Source organism: Gopherus flavomarginatus, chromosome 6 (assembly GCF_025201925.1).
Source record: "Gopherus flavomarginatus isolate rGopFla2 chromosome 6, rGopFla2.mat.asm, whole genome shotgun sequence".
Taxonomy (NCBI): Eukaryota; Metazoa; Chordata; order Testudines; family Testudinidae; genus Gopherus; species Gopherus flavomarginatus.
Window position 1 is genome coordinate 28,627,951 of NC_066622.1, and position 16,866 is coordinate 28,644,816.

The following is a 16,866-nucleotide window of genomic DNA, read 5'->3' on the forward strand; positions in this document are numbered from 1 at the left end:
TCTAGAATGTTAGACAGCCTTTTTTGTTTAAAATAATTTTCAAATAATTTTTTTGTTTTCCCTTTTTCGTACCTGTTTTCCCTCCATTTAATATAGGAAAGAATAGTACTCAACCACTTTAACTCACAATATACAGCATTTTACCTCATCATAGATGCCATTTTCTGCCCTTGTAAGCCCCCATTAAAGTTAACACATTTGCGGTTTGATTGTACCAGATAAACAAGAGGCCTGGGTAAAGGACAATGTGGACTGATACTGCCCCTGGGATTACTTCAGGTGGGATTGTGTCACAGGAAGGCACAATCCTATCTTGAGTTTCTGGATGCACAGTGGGTGTGCAGACTGCACCCATCTTGAACCTTTCAAATGTTAATCCTTTAGGATGGGAGGAGCCTGTTCTTCTGGTACAGCCAGTCCACTCAGCAAGCCCTGGACTCCTCCCTGCCCTTTTGGAGCAATGCAAGACTCCCAGGGTACCTGACAAGAAAAGTTCCTCATTCTTGTTAGGGGTATACACGGAGTGAGAAGGTTCTTCCACTCTGTGTATCAGTGTATGTGCACTTTACAGTCTGGCCTTTAACGGGAACCATGGAAGAATGCTGAAAAGCAGAATTTGGTCCTAGCTTTGTACACCTGTATCACAAATTATATCAATGGCACTTTGACAATAGTGTTTGCTAGTTTACTACTACTGCAGAGCCAACAGAAGACAAAACTTTACAGGTTATATCAGACCTTCCAGCAGCAAAATCCCTGGAAGGGAGACAGAGAACCTAGGAACACCATAAGGTTTACCTTGTAAACTTTTCAACTTATTGCACGCCTCATAAGATTTGGGGATCAGGGAGGAGGCAGGACTTTGTACATTCCTTGTAAACAGGATTTCATCAAAACAAATGCCAGACTCCATTGTCAATTTCTACTCCCAGCTGGAACAACCTGCAGGGCCCCAGACTTTGACTAGCCGCATGGTCTAAAGGAGTAGCATTATGAAGGCTTTTCACAAAATAAATCAAGTTCCCTTAGATCAAATTAAATTCAGAAAATCCACAAATGTGAGATTTTCAAACCATTTTATGAATATTTTGCACAGTCCCCTACTACATATACAATTATATTAAATAGGCTTTGGATGGGATTAAACCCACATGTTTCAGTGCAGCAACAAACCTCTAAATACAAGGGCTTAGAAAAAAAATTGCCTATAGGCAGGTTATTCCATGGTTTTTCCATAACTGTCAACTACAACATTTGTTGTACTTCAAGGAGAAAGGATGGTCCAGTAGTTAGGACAATAACATAGGGCTTGGAAGACCTGGTTTCAAGTCCCACCTCTAACACAGCTCAACCATGTGACTTTGGGCAAGTCACTTAGTCTCAGTACCCCATCTGTAAAAGGTGGGTAAGAGTACTTCCTTGCCTCATAGGAGTGTTGTGAGGCTGAATACATTAAAGATCACAAGATATTCTGGTAATGGGGCCATGTAAATACCTAAGATAGATAAACTTGGAGTTCTGGCTACTGTCAGACACATAATATTGGACTAGCTGAACCACTGGTCTGATTCAGTAAGGCTATCTCTATAAACCAGTGGTATCTATCAGGCCCAATTTTAATCAAAGCAAATAAGCTGAGGCTCCACCGCCATGTGTGCTAGAGGCATTACCCATATATGTCCGTGATTAATGTTGTAGCCCTGTTGGTTCCAGGATATCAGACACAAGGCGGGTGAGGCAATATCTTTTATTGGACCAAAGTCCATTGGTGAGAGACTACAGAGTCAAGCTTTCGAGCTACACAGAGCTCTTCAGAATACTTTCCCCAGACCTGAAGAAGAGCTTTGTGTAGCTCAAAACCTTGTTCCTCTCACCAACAGAAGTTGGTCCAATAGAAGATATTAATACTTTGCCTCTCTAACGATGAATGTAACACATTAGCATTCTAAAGTATTTATAGTACAACAGCCTTAACCTTAGCATGTTGCAGAGGGTCAGATGAGCTTGTTTCTGTGCACATGGCATATCTCCCCACTAGACAAGTAGCTCAAGGGAAACAATCTCATGGCCAGAATAAGAAGGCAGGGGACAAGGGAAAGCCTCACCCCATAAGTGCCTGTTCCCTTATTTTGTCCTCTCACGTAATTGCCAGCAAGGCCCTGAGGCAGCCACATGCTCCTTCGCCTCCTTAGGGTGACCAGATGTCCTGCTTTTATAGGGACAGTCCTGATATTTGGGGCTTCTTCCTATATAGGCTCCTTTTACCCCCCACCTGCTGTCCTGATTTTTCACACTTGCTATCTGGTCACCCTACTCCTCCTCCTTCTTCACCCCACCAGCTTCATATTAACTGGGCACCATTACAGAGTGGGAAAGCCCTCCTGGTAAGCAAGAAGAGTCCTGCAAGTCTCTTAGCTGTGTGAGAGACTTTAGGTGGAGCTGGAGTTAGCACACAGGAAATCTGAAATAAAACCCCATATGGCCATTTGCTTTTGAATCCCACCGTGCTGTCAACATTTCCTTGTTTAGAGTTGGTGACTCCCACAAGACTCAAGGGTCAATAACTCTGCTAAGAGTGACAAAGAATCCTGTGGCACCTTATAGATTAACAGACATATTGGAGCATAAGATTTCATGGGTGAATACCCACTTTGTCGGATGCATTCACCCACAAAAGCTTATGCTCCAATATGTCTATTAGTCTATAAGATGCCGCATGACTGTTTGTCACTTTTTACAGATGCAGACTAACACGGCTACCCCTCTGATTCCTGCAAGGGTGTAGGGGAGCCAGGTCCATAGGAGGCTCCTCAGGGCTCCAGGGACACATCTCTACTGGAATGGAGAGTACAACCTCGGGGATTCAAGCCAAGGACAGGAATCTGTTGGTCCAGGAGTGGTGGAACCCTTGGGGTTCCAGATGGTGGGGAAGGGGGAAAAAGTCCTGCAAAGCTCCTGGAAGAGGTCCAGGGTGGGAGTGTTACCGGTTTTTGCAGAGGTGCCTGGGGGTGCAGGTAGGGGTATCAGTCCCTCCAGACTGTCTTCAATTGAAGATTAAGCTGTTGCCTAATACGATGCTAATCACGATTTTGCAGCAAGTGCAGGCAGTGATTAGTCGTGTTCACGCCACCTCATTTTCTAGGGCAGGTAAACACCCCCACGGCCCAGCTCGGGGCAGCTCCTTGCCAGGGAGGCCAGAGCGGGGAGTCCCTCGGGGCTCTGAACTGGGAACAGTGCCTCGCCGAGGAGCTGGCGTTCCTGGCACAAGTCCCCCTTAGGAGCTCTGTGGAGGTGGGGGGCAGGGTGCTGGCTCCCTGACAGCTTCCCGGGCGGACCGGCGGAACCAAAGCGCAGCGGCTCCAGGGCGGAACTGAGGCCGCAGTGCTCGGGCGAGAGCAGGGAAGCTGCACACGTGACTCCGCGCTGGTCGCTCTCTCCTCCTCCCCGTCCGCTTCCTCCGGGGAGCCAAGATGGAGTCGCTGAGTAAAGCGGGACAGGAGATGAGCCTGGCGGCCTTAAAGCGGCACGATCCCTACATCACCAGCATCGCCGACGTGACCGGCCAGGTCGCGCTCTACAGCTTCAGCCCCAGAGCCAACGAGTGGGTAAGTGGGGAGCAGGATCCTGCCTTCCGCCCGTCCCCTAGGAGAGCTACAGCTCCCGCCCCGTAGCCGTGTGGAGCGACACCGACCCCCCCCCCCCCCCCCGTTCCCCGCGGAGCAGAGCTGGGCACAGGCCCTCCCCCTACTCTCGGGGGTGGGCACCGACACACCCTCTCCTCCCCCGTGCTCAGCGTGCAGATGTAGCCACTGACCCGCCCTGCCCCTTTCCCTGCAGAAACGGAAACTCCCTCCACCAGGGCGGAGTGGCAGCCCCAGCAACCCCCTTTCCCCTCCCGCCCCCCGGGACAGGAAGCCACGGGGGTCAGAGCCGTTCAGATTGTGGCGCTGTGGTTTGTGGGGTAGGGGCTGTGACCCTGAGAAGTTTGAGCTCTTCACACCTTCCCCCGCCAGCAGCTCGGACTTTTCCCAGGCTGTGGAGACCATTTAAGTCAGAGGAAACAGTGAAATGGAATGTCTGATAGGAAAGAACAGACTTTCCTTGTGACGTTGCTTGAATGTGTGCTGCTATAATTGTAGCAGGTATTGTAGTCTTGCCTGTTGCCCTTTATACTCTCACTGCTTTGTTTGTACACACACACACCTTTTTAGTTGTCACTTTCCACTAGCTGGTAATGTTGAGGTTCACAAAGCGTGGAATTTGAGAAACGTTGATAATGACTGTTCTGCTTAAATACAATTTCTGTTTAATTTCAAGAACGTTTTTCAGTTTTGAAAATAAAGGCCATCAATATACATTATATTTCTAAAAAAAAGTTAGTATGAGTGTAGAGAGCTTTGGGATTACTTTTGATAAAATCTTGTCAAAGACACACAGGCTTCCAGTTACACGATTGTAACTGAATAGCCTCTGGCCTCAGAGATCTCAGTCCTGCAAAAACTTAAGCGTGAGTGTAACTTCCCACAAGAGTAATCCAGTTGAACTCAGAGTTATTTGCAGGAGTCAGATGTTATTTTGCAGGTGGTAAGCCGTAAGGGTTTTTTTGTTTTTAGCTAAGTTTTAATGTATAAAACAAAGTCTGAAAAAGTGAGGTTTTTTACCCTTGAAAGCTTATGCCCAAATAAATCTGTCAGTCTTTAAGGTGCCACCGGAATCCTCATTGTTTTTGTGGATACAAACTAACATGGCTACCCCTGGATATTTAACGTCATGGTGCGTCGCATACAATTATAATAAAAGATATGTCCAAAAAGATCCCATTGTAACTTCTCATTACAAGATACATGTTTAACTTTGCAAATTAAAAAAAAACTTGTATTACTATGCATGAATATGGGGTTACTATAAAGAAAATATTTAATTTTAACTTTTCTAGTGAAGCTGGTTAGGAAGAGAAAGTAATCAGAAATTTCTTTAAAAATTGAATAATTGTTTTTATCAACAAGGTGACATGTATAACTACATATTTGCCTGAAAGGGTTAGCAATTCACTGAAAAAATAAGAGATTAAATCTGAGGTCTATGATGTCAAACCTTTTTTGTGAGATGGTACTAAAAACTCTTTTGTTAGAATGCTGCATAACTGTGTGAGTAAGCATATCACTGAAATAACTATAATTGCTGTCTGTTGTAGGAGAAGACTGACATAGAAGGTACCTTATTTGTGTACAGAAGGTAAGTTATACAAAAATCCTTTAATGTAGTATGTAACTATTAAGTTTAGATTTTGTCACATTAGACTTTCCAGCTAATTCTGATATTTGACCAGAAATTCACCTCCAACTGCCTGTTTTAAAAATAAATTTAGCATCTAGGCATATAACTCTTCAAAAAGTACATGCATAACTTTTCAGAAGCAATCTTGAAGAAAATAAATGAATAAAACAAGAGAGAATCATAGAAATGGAAGTCATAATTAGGTTGCTTTGTTAATAATTTTGGTAATACGGCATCATTTCCTAATATATTCCTGAGTGCTTTAAATGACCCAAGTGATTATGTTTCCTCTACTTTCCATATTCCGGAAATGATGAATTATATAATTTTATATTTTTTTTACAAATCTCTCTTAAAATAGTTTCCAGTGAATGGGTCTGCCATTTTCCACTGGTTATGATACAGATTGTCATTTAAAAGCTAGCAGTCTGTATGTGTGCCACTTTTGGATTTTTGATTTGTTTAATAGGTGACTTTTGAGAGAAATGTCCCAATATTTCCTTAATGAGAAATAGCATGTAAATATCACCAAAGATTCATCTTAAACCAAAGATAAATTAGTGATTTAACAATGAATTATTGCTCCATTATATGCAAGATATGTGAATGGAGAATTAATCTATCCATCCTGAGACAGGCAGCAACCCATTTAATATTACTAGTATTTCCTATGTCTGTAGCACTGTGAGGTTCTGAATATCCACTGGGCACCATTCCAATATTCACTTAAGCAAATGCTTAATTTCATTACATGAGTAGTCCTGTTGATTTCAATGAGACTTGTTTGCAGTAGTAAAATTAAGCATGTGCATAAATCTTGTAATCAAGTATGTTCAGTGCCTCTCAGGAGGCGCTCAGCACCTTGCATTGTTGGGCCCTTAGTGAATGTGGCCATGATGTTGATGAAATCTGTACAGCTAATTACATCTGATTATAATGAAGCAGATTTTTGTTTGTCATTGTGTATTTTTCCTCGGGGTATCCGCACAATGTGACCAGAAAAAAATCATCTTGCTGCTATGTTCACATAAGTGTTAAAAGGCATAGCTGAGCATAAGGCTATATTATAATTTAATAATTTAAGAGGAAACAAATATGAAATTGTTTTGTTTTGACCTTCAAGTGTTTGCTTGATTTTTTTTCTAAAGCTAGACTGTAGAGCAAGTCTTACACAGAATATTTAGAAGTTAAATGTTGTTCTGCTTGTCAAAGCAATTTTTCTATATATTCATTTTCTTTTAGGAACTATTTTGAGGTCTGGGGGGGGAAAAATGCTCCCTTTTATGAGGCAAGTTGGGGTGCTTTTGGATCCTCCCTGAAAATATTCCCTGCTCTTTTAATAATGCTCAACTCTTAATATTTTTTTATTCTAATGAAGTTGTGTCTATTTAAGGTAGAGGTAAATTTTGCCAACTGAGTTTTTTAGGAGGAAATACAAACATTCTTTTCAAGCCGATAAAATCTCATAAGCTGGCAAAGGTCTTTCCACAAGACTTTAGGAAACTAGCATTTGCAATACCAGTTTAACCAGTAAGACTATCTAATCCAATATCCTGTCTGGTAGGTACAAAAAACATGAGAGAAGCTTCTTCCTAATTCCGGGCAGAAAGGGTCTGATCCCAAGCCCAATTAAATCAATATGTTTCCATTGACTTCAGTTATCTATGGACAAGGCCCTTAGTGACTGTCCTATGCCATGAAACATAAGGGGTCTAAACCCACAGGCTGATTTTTACGATGACTCATTGCCCATTCTTACGTTTATACACTCCAAGTAGTTGCATTGACTTCAAAGATACTTCACAGTGCATAAGATTCAATATGTGCATGAGTATTTTCAGGATTGTAATTTTTAATAATGGATGTCATCTGTAGTTAAATCCTGTTCTGAATCCTTATTAAACCTTTTGGCCTCAATAATATCTTGAAGTGCCAAGTTCAGCAAGTTAAAATTGTAAGTTGTATATGTAAAATTATAACGTTTTAAAAAGCAAAATTTAAACTGAAGTATTTCCTTCAATCAGTTTTAATCTTGCTGCTTTTTAATTTCATTGAGTCTTCTCTTCTAGTAAGATGAGGAATATTTTTAAATCTGTTACTGTTATGATTTTCACTGTTTTGCTCACCAAAAGTGTCAGTTTTATCCATTCTTGCCATTACTTATGAAAACTAGAAACTTTTCCCACATAGATCACTTTAGATAGACAGATCATGTAAAGTACTTCTAACTATTAAAGTATTGTTTTTGTTTACTCATCTTTGATTATTTGTTACGCTGTAGAATTTATTTGAATCTATAAAATGTTTCCTTATGTGCATAGGCTTGGTTTTATATTGCATGATATATTTGCTTTGGATTAGTTACATGTAAACATGATTGTATAACTAGTAACTATGTATTAATGAGATATAGTTACTGGTTTCTGCATTTATAAACATATCTGTCTATCTTGGTGAAGTTTCATGTGAATGGAAGGAACAGAGTATTAGTAATGCTTGGTTGAACTGCGTAACAGTTTGTCATAAAAATATATTGTGAAGGTGGCTATTTTAACTAAGCACATATGGCATTACAAATTATACTCTTAATCTATGCTTTGTTTTGGCATTTGAAAGCATAGACATGTGATAATATTTTTGCTTAAGTAAAAACTTGATATACATTTAACAAATGACTCTATTCTCAATGAAACAGGTCAGCTTCTCCCTACTATGGTTTTACGATTGTGAATCGACTGAATATGCACAACCTAGTTGAGCCAGTAAATAAAGACTTGGAATTTCAACTGCATGAACCTTTTCTTCTTTACAGAAACGCTAGCTGTGAGTATAGATGTTTTAAAAATCTATTCTATAGAAGTTCAAACTCTATCTTCTGATGTAGGCCACTTTCAGGTTCTCTGATCTAATCGTCTGTTTCAAGCATAAGGTAATATATCAGATTCTAATGAAATGTCTGCGGCTATTTCCTTGTCTATGCTGCTTGATTTAATACAGTTATGTGTAGCTGCACATTACCTTGAAGTTGCTGTTTATTTTAACCGTTGTTATCAATGTAGGGGCACTATACATAGTTTGATATTCATCCTGTTAGGTCATAAGTCAACCTTTTATTTTAGAAAAGGGATCACATATACAGGGTGGTATATTGTATGCAAAATTTTTCTGAAACTTTGTAGAACAATTCTGCTGCACCTGGTTATGTCTTATGTGTAACTTTAAACTTAAAAATAAAAACAATTGTGACTGTGACTTCTGATTTTATATGGTTTTAGTTTTTCAGTGTCTTATTTTGCAAGTGGAGGGTGAGTATAGTCAGCTGCTTCATGGAAATGAGGCTGCTTGTTGGGGGGAACTGCTCAATTCAGGGGAAGGAGCTTCTTTTCTTTACATTAGGATACAGTGGACTCATGCTTATGTATTCCCTCTCGACACACGTGCACATTAATATATTATATCCTTTAACCATGCAAGGAAAACATTGAGCTTGCGCCTGCATAATAATATGCAGTATTATTAGGTCAAGTTTTGTAATTCTCCATTCAGTAATTTCCCTTTGAGCCACAGACAGCTGACCCCTTTAACTGTCTCTCTCTGAGTCCAGCAGTGTTTGCTTAACTCCGTCCAGATCAATTTCTAAGTTTAAATACTAGAGCATAGAGAGCTACATCTTAGCTTTATATCACATATGATTCTAGTTTCTTCTCCTCCTCCCCTTCCTTTTCCCATCCCGTTTCAATTTTTGAGTTTTGTCCTGTTGAGATTTCTGAACTTCCAGAATTTCCCTGACATGCAAACTTCAAAGACAACATAATATACGGAGATGTCAGGTTTTAAAAGAATACTGTTTCATAGAAAGAGTAAACCAGATAACCCCTTTGTTAGAGAAATAAAATGAGCAGGCTGTATCTGAAGAGCACTTACCCTCGATTTAGTAAGTTGTATTTTAGAGGGAGATAATTCATGACTGTTGCCTTAAATTCTTTTCCTCCTTTCAAGGTGCAACTATGCAGTAGCCCATTATCTTATCTTTGTGATAGGCTTTTTCTCTTATTTGAGGTCAAACAAATCATGGGAATAATACTGCTCTGAGAGGAGAGTCTGCCCTTTTCCTTGTACAGGTAGTTGGTTGCTTTGAGAAACTCCTGTGCAATTTCAAAGTCATTTGGAAAAGAGAGCATTATTTCCAGTATAATATAGTTGAGATTACAGTTTTGTTAGCTCCTAATTACAAGTTGTGGGGCTACAGAGTAGTATAGAATTTATAAATATATTAGTTTACTGCATTTGGGGGAGAAATTGAGGATTTACAGGAATTAGGGGAGTGTGTGGGGAAAATTCTGGTCTCTCTATATATGCAAATTTCTCCACCCCACTCTCATCCTCATGGATTACTTTATGGAAAATCAGCCTTTTGTTCTTCCCTTCATGTTTGTAAAATCTAACTCCCAAAGAGGGAATATTTAAACATTTTGTGCGTTTTTTTATAAAGTCAGCCAAGCATGATGACTAGAAATAATTTAGTATTGCTGCCTTTTCAGGGACTCACTTTTAAAATCCTGAACTGGCCTAATTACATAGTCCCTTTGTTTTAGTTACTTTTTCACTGAATTTGATGAGGTCCATACATTGAGCTAAAGAAAGGTACATTTCAAAATAGGCAAGGAAGCAGGCTCATTATGAAACCCACTATTGTAGTCTAAGTTAATGATAACTTTGTGCTCAATGTAATGAGGAAATCTTGTACTGATTATTCTGCTTCCTGAGCTGATGGGCTGGGAATGCCTCGCATTTCTCAAGAACTCCTAAAACCTCAGCACATATCATGGCCACCAAAGCTGCTCCACATTTCCGATCCTGAAAGGAGTTAATCTGTTTTATTTATCATAGGAAATGTGGTCCTGCTGTGAGCTAAGGTTTGCACTTCCCTGGGGACATAGAGCAAGGGGTAAAAGATGGCAAAACAATTTCCTTTCACCAAGTTAAATGTTGATATTAAAAATATGCCATATCAATAACACTTTTTTAAAACACAGCAGAAACTGTGAAGGCAGTGGCGTTGCAAAGTTCTTCACCATGCCCTGCCATTATGCCTTGACCTGAAAGAATCATTGGGGATAAGAGGTACCAGTTCAGTCTGTGACACCTCTGGTGAGACTGCCAGCATGGGAACTCCTTGAGTGATACAAAAATCTATTGACTATGAACTGCATTGGTCTCATGTCAGCCACAAAGTAGCCCTCAGATGATTATTTTTATGCTGGCTGCTTTTGACAGGTAACTAGCCTGGCTGGAGGGGATAGTAGGAATGATTTGCTTGTCAGGCTTTTTTTTGTAGTCCACACATTTCATAAAGCCACCAGGGGTTATGACTTGCATGCACATTTTTCCTGTGGCAGAATTTCAATGATGAGTTTATTGTGCATTAGAGCTCATTTGTAGCTACTGGAAAACAAAAACCTCAGATATATTGCCGTATTCATCTGATGGTACAAATAGCCTTTAATGGTTTTAGTATTGGACTAATAAAAATGTTTCCTATTAAGTCATTTAGATTTGTAATTAGAATTGAATACTGATCTGTTAGAGCGGTCTGTTTCTTCAGCAGTATTTTTTGAGTACTTTGCATGTGTCTGAAAAACATTTTTGTTACTCACAAATGTATTAATTGAACAGTTATATGCACTGTCATGGGTTGTACTGTCATGCGGATGGACTAAATGACCTAATATGTGTTTTTTTCATATAACTTCTGTTTTTCTAGTTTTTCATTCATTTTTTCCTCTCATTGAATTTGTTTAGTCTTTAATGAAATCATTTATCCATTGTATCTATCCCTGTGTGGTGTGTTCCATGTCCATTTTATTCTTTAAAGTTTTGTTTTAGAAACTCTATTTCTCTTTGTCTCTTCCTAAGACAAGAATATAAAGGGAAAATCTTTTTCCTGTTTCAAATACAGATGTTTTGCGAAAACAAACGTAGGATTAAGACAGATTGTTTGCATCCTAGAACAGTACCAAAAGCTCTTTAATCATTAGTGAGGCAAGTCGCTGTCAGCTTTGAAAATTGTATATAATGCTGCTTTGAAATCCTAACTCTTTATCTATAATGTATCAGATCTCTCTGCTACAGAAATGACAACTTATGATGACTTAAGATCTTATTTGACATTATACCAATTAAGGTGATATCCTGGTAGAGTGGAGTTATTACTAGACTAGATAACAAGAAGAAATATTCCATCTCTGTTTTAGGAAGTAGTGAATTCAATGGGGAAAGCACAAGAATGATCCCAAGCGTGAGAAATGGAGTTATCTGATCTCTGCTAGTCTTTGACACATTTTGAATTTATCTTAAGATTTTTCCTATGAAAACAAATCTTTCCGTTGTTTCTGCCGGTGTGTACGTTATACTGTCTCATATGTATGGGACTGAATATATATTGGTTGTAAAATATATGTGGAAAACTGTTTACATTTTCCCACTCCCAGTATAGTTTAATACAGAGTTGCTGCTTCCATTGTGGTCACTTGTCAATTTCCCTTAATCTTTTCAGACATAAGGTGATTTATATAGTTCATGCTGTTTGAGAAGTTTAAATTTTTTTCCCTCAAGAAGCATTTAAATCACACCGATAACATCAAAAACAACCTTTTAAATGTATGTTTACTGTTGTCCCAGAATCTTGGTTAAAATCATGCATTGTGAGCTTTTTACAGAATTTCACACCCCATGATTTCTCGTCTCTTCATTTATACTGGTGGAAGTACATATAGCAACAACATTATGCATTGGTAGTTTGAAACGTTCATTGTGTGGTTGAAATCAAATCTTAACTTCATTTAAAATATGTGGCAGATTATGATTGCTCTGCAGTAATATTCTCAACAAGTCTGTTTACAGTCAAAGAAACATTTTAAACAGAGTCGAACATTTTAAACAGTAATAAACTTACCTCTAAAAGTTTGCAAGAAGTATGCTTCCAGTTCTGTTTCACTTATAATTTTCCCTTTGTATCTGAGGTCTCTTTCTTGATGTAGAGGTTTTTTAATCAAATCTAGTTCACTAGATAGGTCAGGAGAATTAATTTCCATGGTGCTGAAAAGATAGATGCTAAACATAAACTTTTTTAATATTAAGAGAAGAAATATGGTACTGTGGTGTTTCCTTGCCTTAGTTCTCTGCTTGCCCTTTCCCAGTTCAAGGGTGGGAAAGCTAATGCAACAGAGAAGGTAGATCCTCGGGGGCGGGGGGGTAAGGGGGGGAGATTTGCACTGATATTCAAAATGAAATCTGAACTACAAGTTGCTGTCGTCTTTACTTGTCATTTAATGGCCTTTTAAAGCTTAAAAAGTACCTTCTGTATCCAGAACACTAAAAACCAAATTAGTTGTTTCATTTCACAAGATTTACAAACAAAACGTAAAAAAAAAAGTTACGTAATTGCTTTTAGTGCTGTGTGTCATAGCCTAAAGACACTGTCCCATTATCATTCATATCAGCAATGTATCCAGCATGTCATGTCTCCATGATTGCTGAAGGAGAATGGATCTGTAGCAACTGCATTAGCTCAACCTACTGGTCCAAGATAAGGAGGTAGCTTGTTTTTGCTACTTTTATAGCGAGAAGGCGTAAAATACAAGTGGTTGTTTTTTGTTTTGTTTTTTGTTTTTTTTTGTGGTTTGGTTTGGTTTTTTGAGGGGAGAGGGCATTCGATAGAGTTCAAGTAGAGGATAGTAAGAATAGTATGGTCTTTGAGATGGTGTTTTAACAGCAGTGACTTTCCTATTCTGGGTCACTGTTGCAAAGTAGTAATCCATATTGTCGCTGAGTGAGGAAACTTGATTTGTCTCAGAGCAAATCCATTAGCACTTGGCTTTTACATGTAAGTTGGGTAAAGGGTTTAGCACACACTACTAGTAAATCTGGAATACTATTTACGCTAGAGAATGTGTTTTTTTCTGATCAGGTTAATTCACTTAATTATTCTCTGGGACAACAGATTAAATAATTGTGTTAGAAGGAGTTTGTTTCCTTGATTATCCTCAGTTTGTGCTAACCAACTGCCAAGAAGAAAGGTGCATGTTTCCTTTATTGTCCTTGAGTGCTGTGTTTTAAGGTTCCACACTTCACTGAGATATCATCTCTTTTTTGCTTTCATGTGAAATACAGAATGTTTTCCGGCAGCTGTTGTTAGGTCTTGTTTTATGTGATATTGTTTTTCTGCAATTTTTTCCTGATTAAGAACAATGGAATATGATACAAATATATTTCTCAAATCCTTCATCCTGGAACTATAGTATTGTGCTCCCTTGGCAGGATAAACTCACTTTTCATAGCAATTTTTATTAATTTTTTTTTCTTCTTTTTAAAGATATTTTGCTAAGTAATAGCCATCGAACAAAAAATACCGCATAGAAATTTTTGCCAGGCATTTTAATCTCACATCAGAATTAAATTAAAGATAATTAATTCCTAGTTTGTCAACTCAGATTTGGTTATGATGTGGCCCAGGAATGACACTAATTATGTTAAAGACTGCGTGACTATGCAAAATACAAATCTAACTGAAGATATTGGTTGATGATGTGAAACAATGACAGCATTTCTGTCTTACCACTAAAGACGTTGCTCAGCTTTCAGTAAATTTAAAAATAAAAATAGAGGAAAGCATTGGTAGAGTGACATCAGTGGAAAAACCAGAGCAACACAATAATGGATTAGGCCATAATTTACTACTTTATGTTCAATACCATTTAAACTAATTCAGCAATTGTGTCCATTCTGAGTGAAAATGAAATCAAGTATTTTCTTGTTGCAGTAGGAAGAAAAGCGATTGTACACTTGGTGCATCAACAGATGACAGTGATATCATTGAATAGTGAAACTAGGTAATCTCTCACACTGAGTTTTTTAAGATATACATAGTCTTTACAATCAGTCGCACTAATCACAAGCAAATAATTTTGTGTTCAATTAGCCTGGATGTAATCAATGTAATAGAAAGGAGCCTTTACTGCTCCTTGCATAAAGGGGCACATTTAGCAGGATTTTAATATAACCAGGAGAAAGGACATCAGTTTACAAGGAATTAGTAAACACTTAATAATTTTGCTGCATCTGGTAAAAGGATTGTTAAGCAGTGTCTTGTATGTGCAACAATAAAATGCAGTAGTTTGCATATCAAACATGAACATATATTTTGAAACACGTTCAAAAATCTAATTTTAATGTTAAATATTTATGCATAAAACGTCTGATTTTGTTGTGCTATTAAAAAGAGGGAGGGAAAATGAGTACCATAATCTTTGAAAGTGTCTGAAATCCGTACAGAATAGTATCTTGTTAGTAAACCTTGTAAATAGTTTGGTAATCTGTTTTCCATCATAAATGACACTGACAGGCTTTCATGGTTACTCCCTATGACTCCTTGCCAGCAGCACAGAATGAAACATTATGATATGTTGGTAGACAGAGCAGATTTGGGATGCATTTCTGGTCTTGTGCTGGTCTGTTTCTGGCAGAATTGAGTGTTAGTGTTATCATTTTCCTCCATTAAGCTATCATTATAGGTTCCTTATCTTTATTTCTCCAGCAAACATGCTTTTGAAGAATTTTTTTTCCTGTTAGCAGTTCTTCTGATAATGGAGTGGAGAAGGGGAGGATGCTTGTTTTATAATGCTAAATTGTGCTACAGAATGGATTCCTGCTAAGGGAGAAATGGCTTAAAATGAAACCAAGCTTTCATAATGTTAAGTTGGCAGCTCAGATAGTTGTTCGGGTTTTTTTTAATTCTCTCTGAATTGTAAGGTTTTTTTCATAGTATTTCTGTAAAACAGTTTTAATTTTTGCATGTGTGAAGTATGAAGACTCTCTCTTTACTGGCTCAGTTTCTGGCAATAGTATATTTCTTCAATTCAGTCATATTGATTTTATGATGGATGACAGGCAACAACCTCCGTCAATGCTGCAGATCCTAAACTTTGGGCTTCTTGCATGCTTCTTAATAAATTCCAAAGATTAGACCTAGAAAATTATATTTGTTTGCCTTAAACTGTGTGTGTGTGTGCGCGCGTGTGTGTGTTAGAATGCGAGTGCAGGAGGTCAATCTACTTTGGTTGTGTGACACAAACTAGGAAGCTTTTAGTTTGCAGCAGCAGCATCCATGCTGGGGAGTTACAGCGCAGCACTTTGAGCACTGCTATTTGCATTACAGAGGCTTAGTAAGTTACAATTGGTAAATTAAGTTTTCTGGATCCCCATTGAGCCCTGATATGAAATTATTTTGGCCTATCTTAATATGAATTTCAGTTTAAGAACTTTTTCCTTTTGAATTTGAAGGATAGTTTAACCAAATAGTGGTTCAGATGTAATAAAAATCTTAACAAGAACCGTAGTAGGAAGGTAGTGGATTTTTTTTTAATGTTTTTATTTTTATAAAGTGACTTCTCAAACACTTGTGGTATGTAATAGGATTTAATGGAGATGGACAGGTGAATAATGTATTTTGTGGGGTTTTGATGAAGTGGAAAACTGCATTATCACCTTTGATAGGTGGAATCTTTTACTCACATGTAGTGAGGTCAAGGGCCTCTTTATGAGGTCGAAATGTTAGAAGCTATTATCCTTTCTGTGACGTACAATAAATAAATGGAAACATTTTTGTGGCTTTCAGTATGGCACTGCTTTCAATTAAGGCTAGAGATAAATATTATTGACAAACCCAATAAAACAATCTTCCAACTCAGGAATCTGTTCACTACCTGTTCTGCATTCCATTTGTTGGCTGTGAGTATCTGGTAAACAAATATATTAAGTACAGCTAGAAAATCCAAATACAATTATTTTAAATAAACCACATCTCCATTAGGTGTGTTCCATTTGCAAATTACAATATCTAAAAACTTGGCAAGGATATCTTTCAGAGAAATAGCTTATTTCAATAGAATACAGAAATATTTCTAATCTTTTAAAAGATTTTAATGGGTTGCTGAAATGGCTCTGTCCAGAATCATGAAAAACATCTTTGTCTTTTTTTGAAGAACCCCTCAGTGTTTGTGTTACTGAACTTTAAAATGGCCCTGTGAACTGATATTTTTCTGTTTAACCATAATTCAGTTGCAGGGCACTTGAGATAAAGTATTACTGTAGATCACACACTTGGCAGATGCTTTGAGCCGTCGCTTGGAAAGACCATCTTCCAAAGGCATGAGTTTCTTTCTGACTCTTCCATCGAGGGTGGAATGAAATATTATTTTTGAAAAATTACTCCATTTCACTTGGTGTATCTTTCAACTCAGTGTGATTTAGAACCTGATTCAGCCAAGTTTTAGTTGTACTGATCTCATGATGAAAATTAAGCATATACTTAATGCCTTGCTGAATCAGAGCCTGCATGGCCTCAGCTGATCTATGCTTACTAAATGTTAGGAGTAGAGTCTACCATGTACCTAGCATTAAGGAGCTCTGTAAACATAAGTCTGGTACGATTGGAATTTCAGTGCTGCCGGCCTTGCACACAGTTAGATTTCCAGTGAAGAGAATTTTAGATGAGTGAAGGTGCCAAAAAAGACTAAGGCTTAATTACCA

At 38.2% G+C, this 16,866-nt stretch overlaps 1 protein-coding gene across 4 annotated transcripts in view; it reads left to right on the top strand.

Moving 5' to 3' along the window:
* The first annotated feature begins 3,406 nt into the window (after nucleotides 1–3,406).
* DCP1A (decapping mRNA 1A) overlaps nucleotides 3,407–16,866 on the top strand; it is a 59,421-nt gene continuing 45,961 nt past the window's right edge. For 3 of the 4 annotated variants that reach the window (XM_050959197.1, XM_050959198.1, XM_050959199.1), the window contains exons 1-3: nucleotides 3,407–3,605; nucleotides 5,195–5,235; nucleotides 7,973–8,100. In XM_050959197.1, coding sequence (XP_050815154.1) covers nucleotides 3,471–3,605; nucleotides 5,195–5,235; nucleotides 7,973–8,100 — 304 coding nt within the window. In that variant the 5' untranslated portion in view covers nucleotides 3,407–3,470. The remainder of the gene's footprint in view (nucleotides 3,606–5,194; nucleotides 5,236–7,972; nucleotides 8,101–16,866) is intronic. The other variant, XM_050959200.1, reaches the window with a different exon arrangement.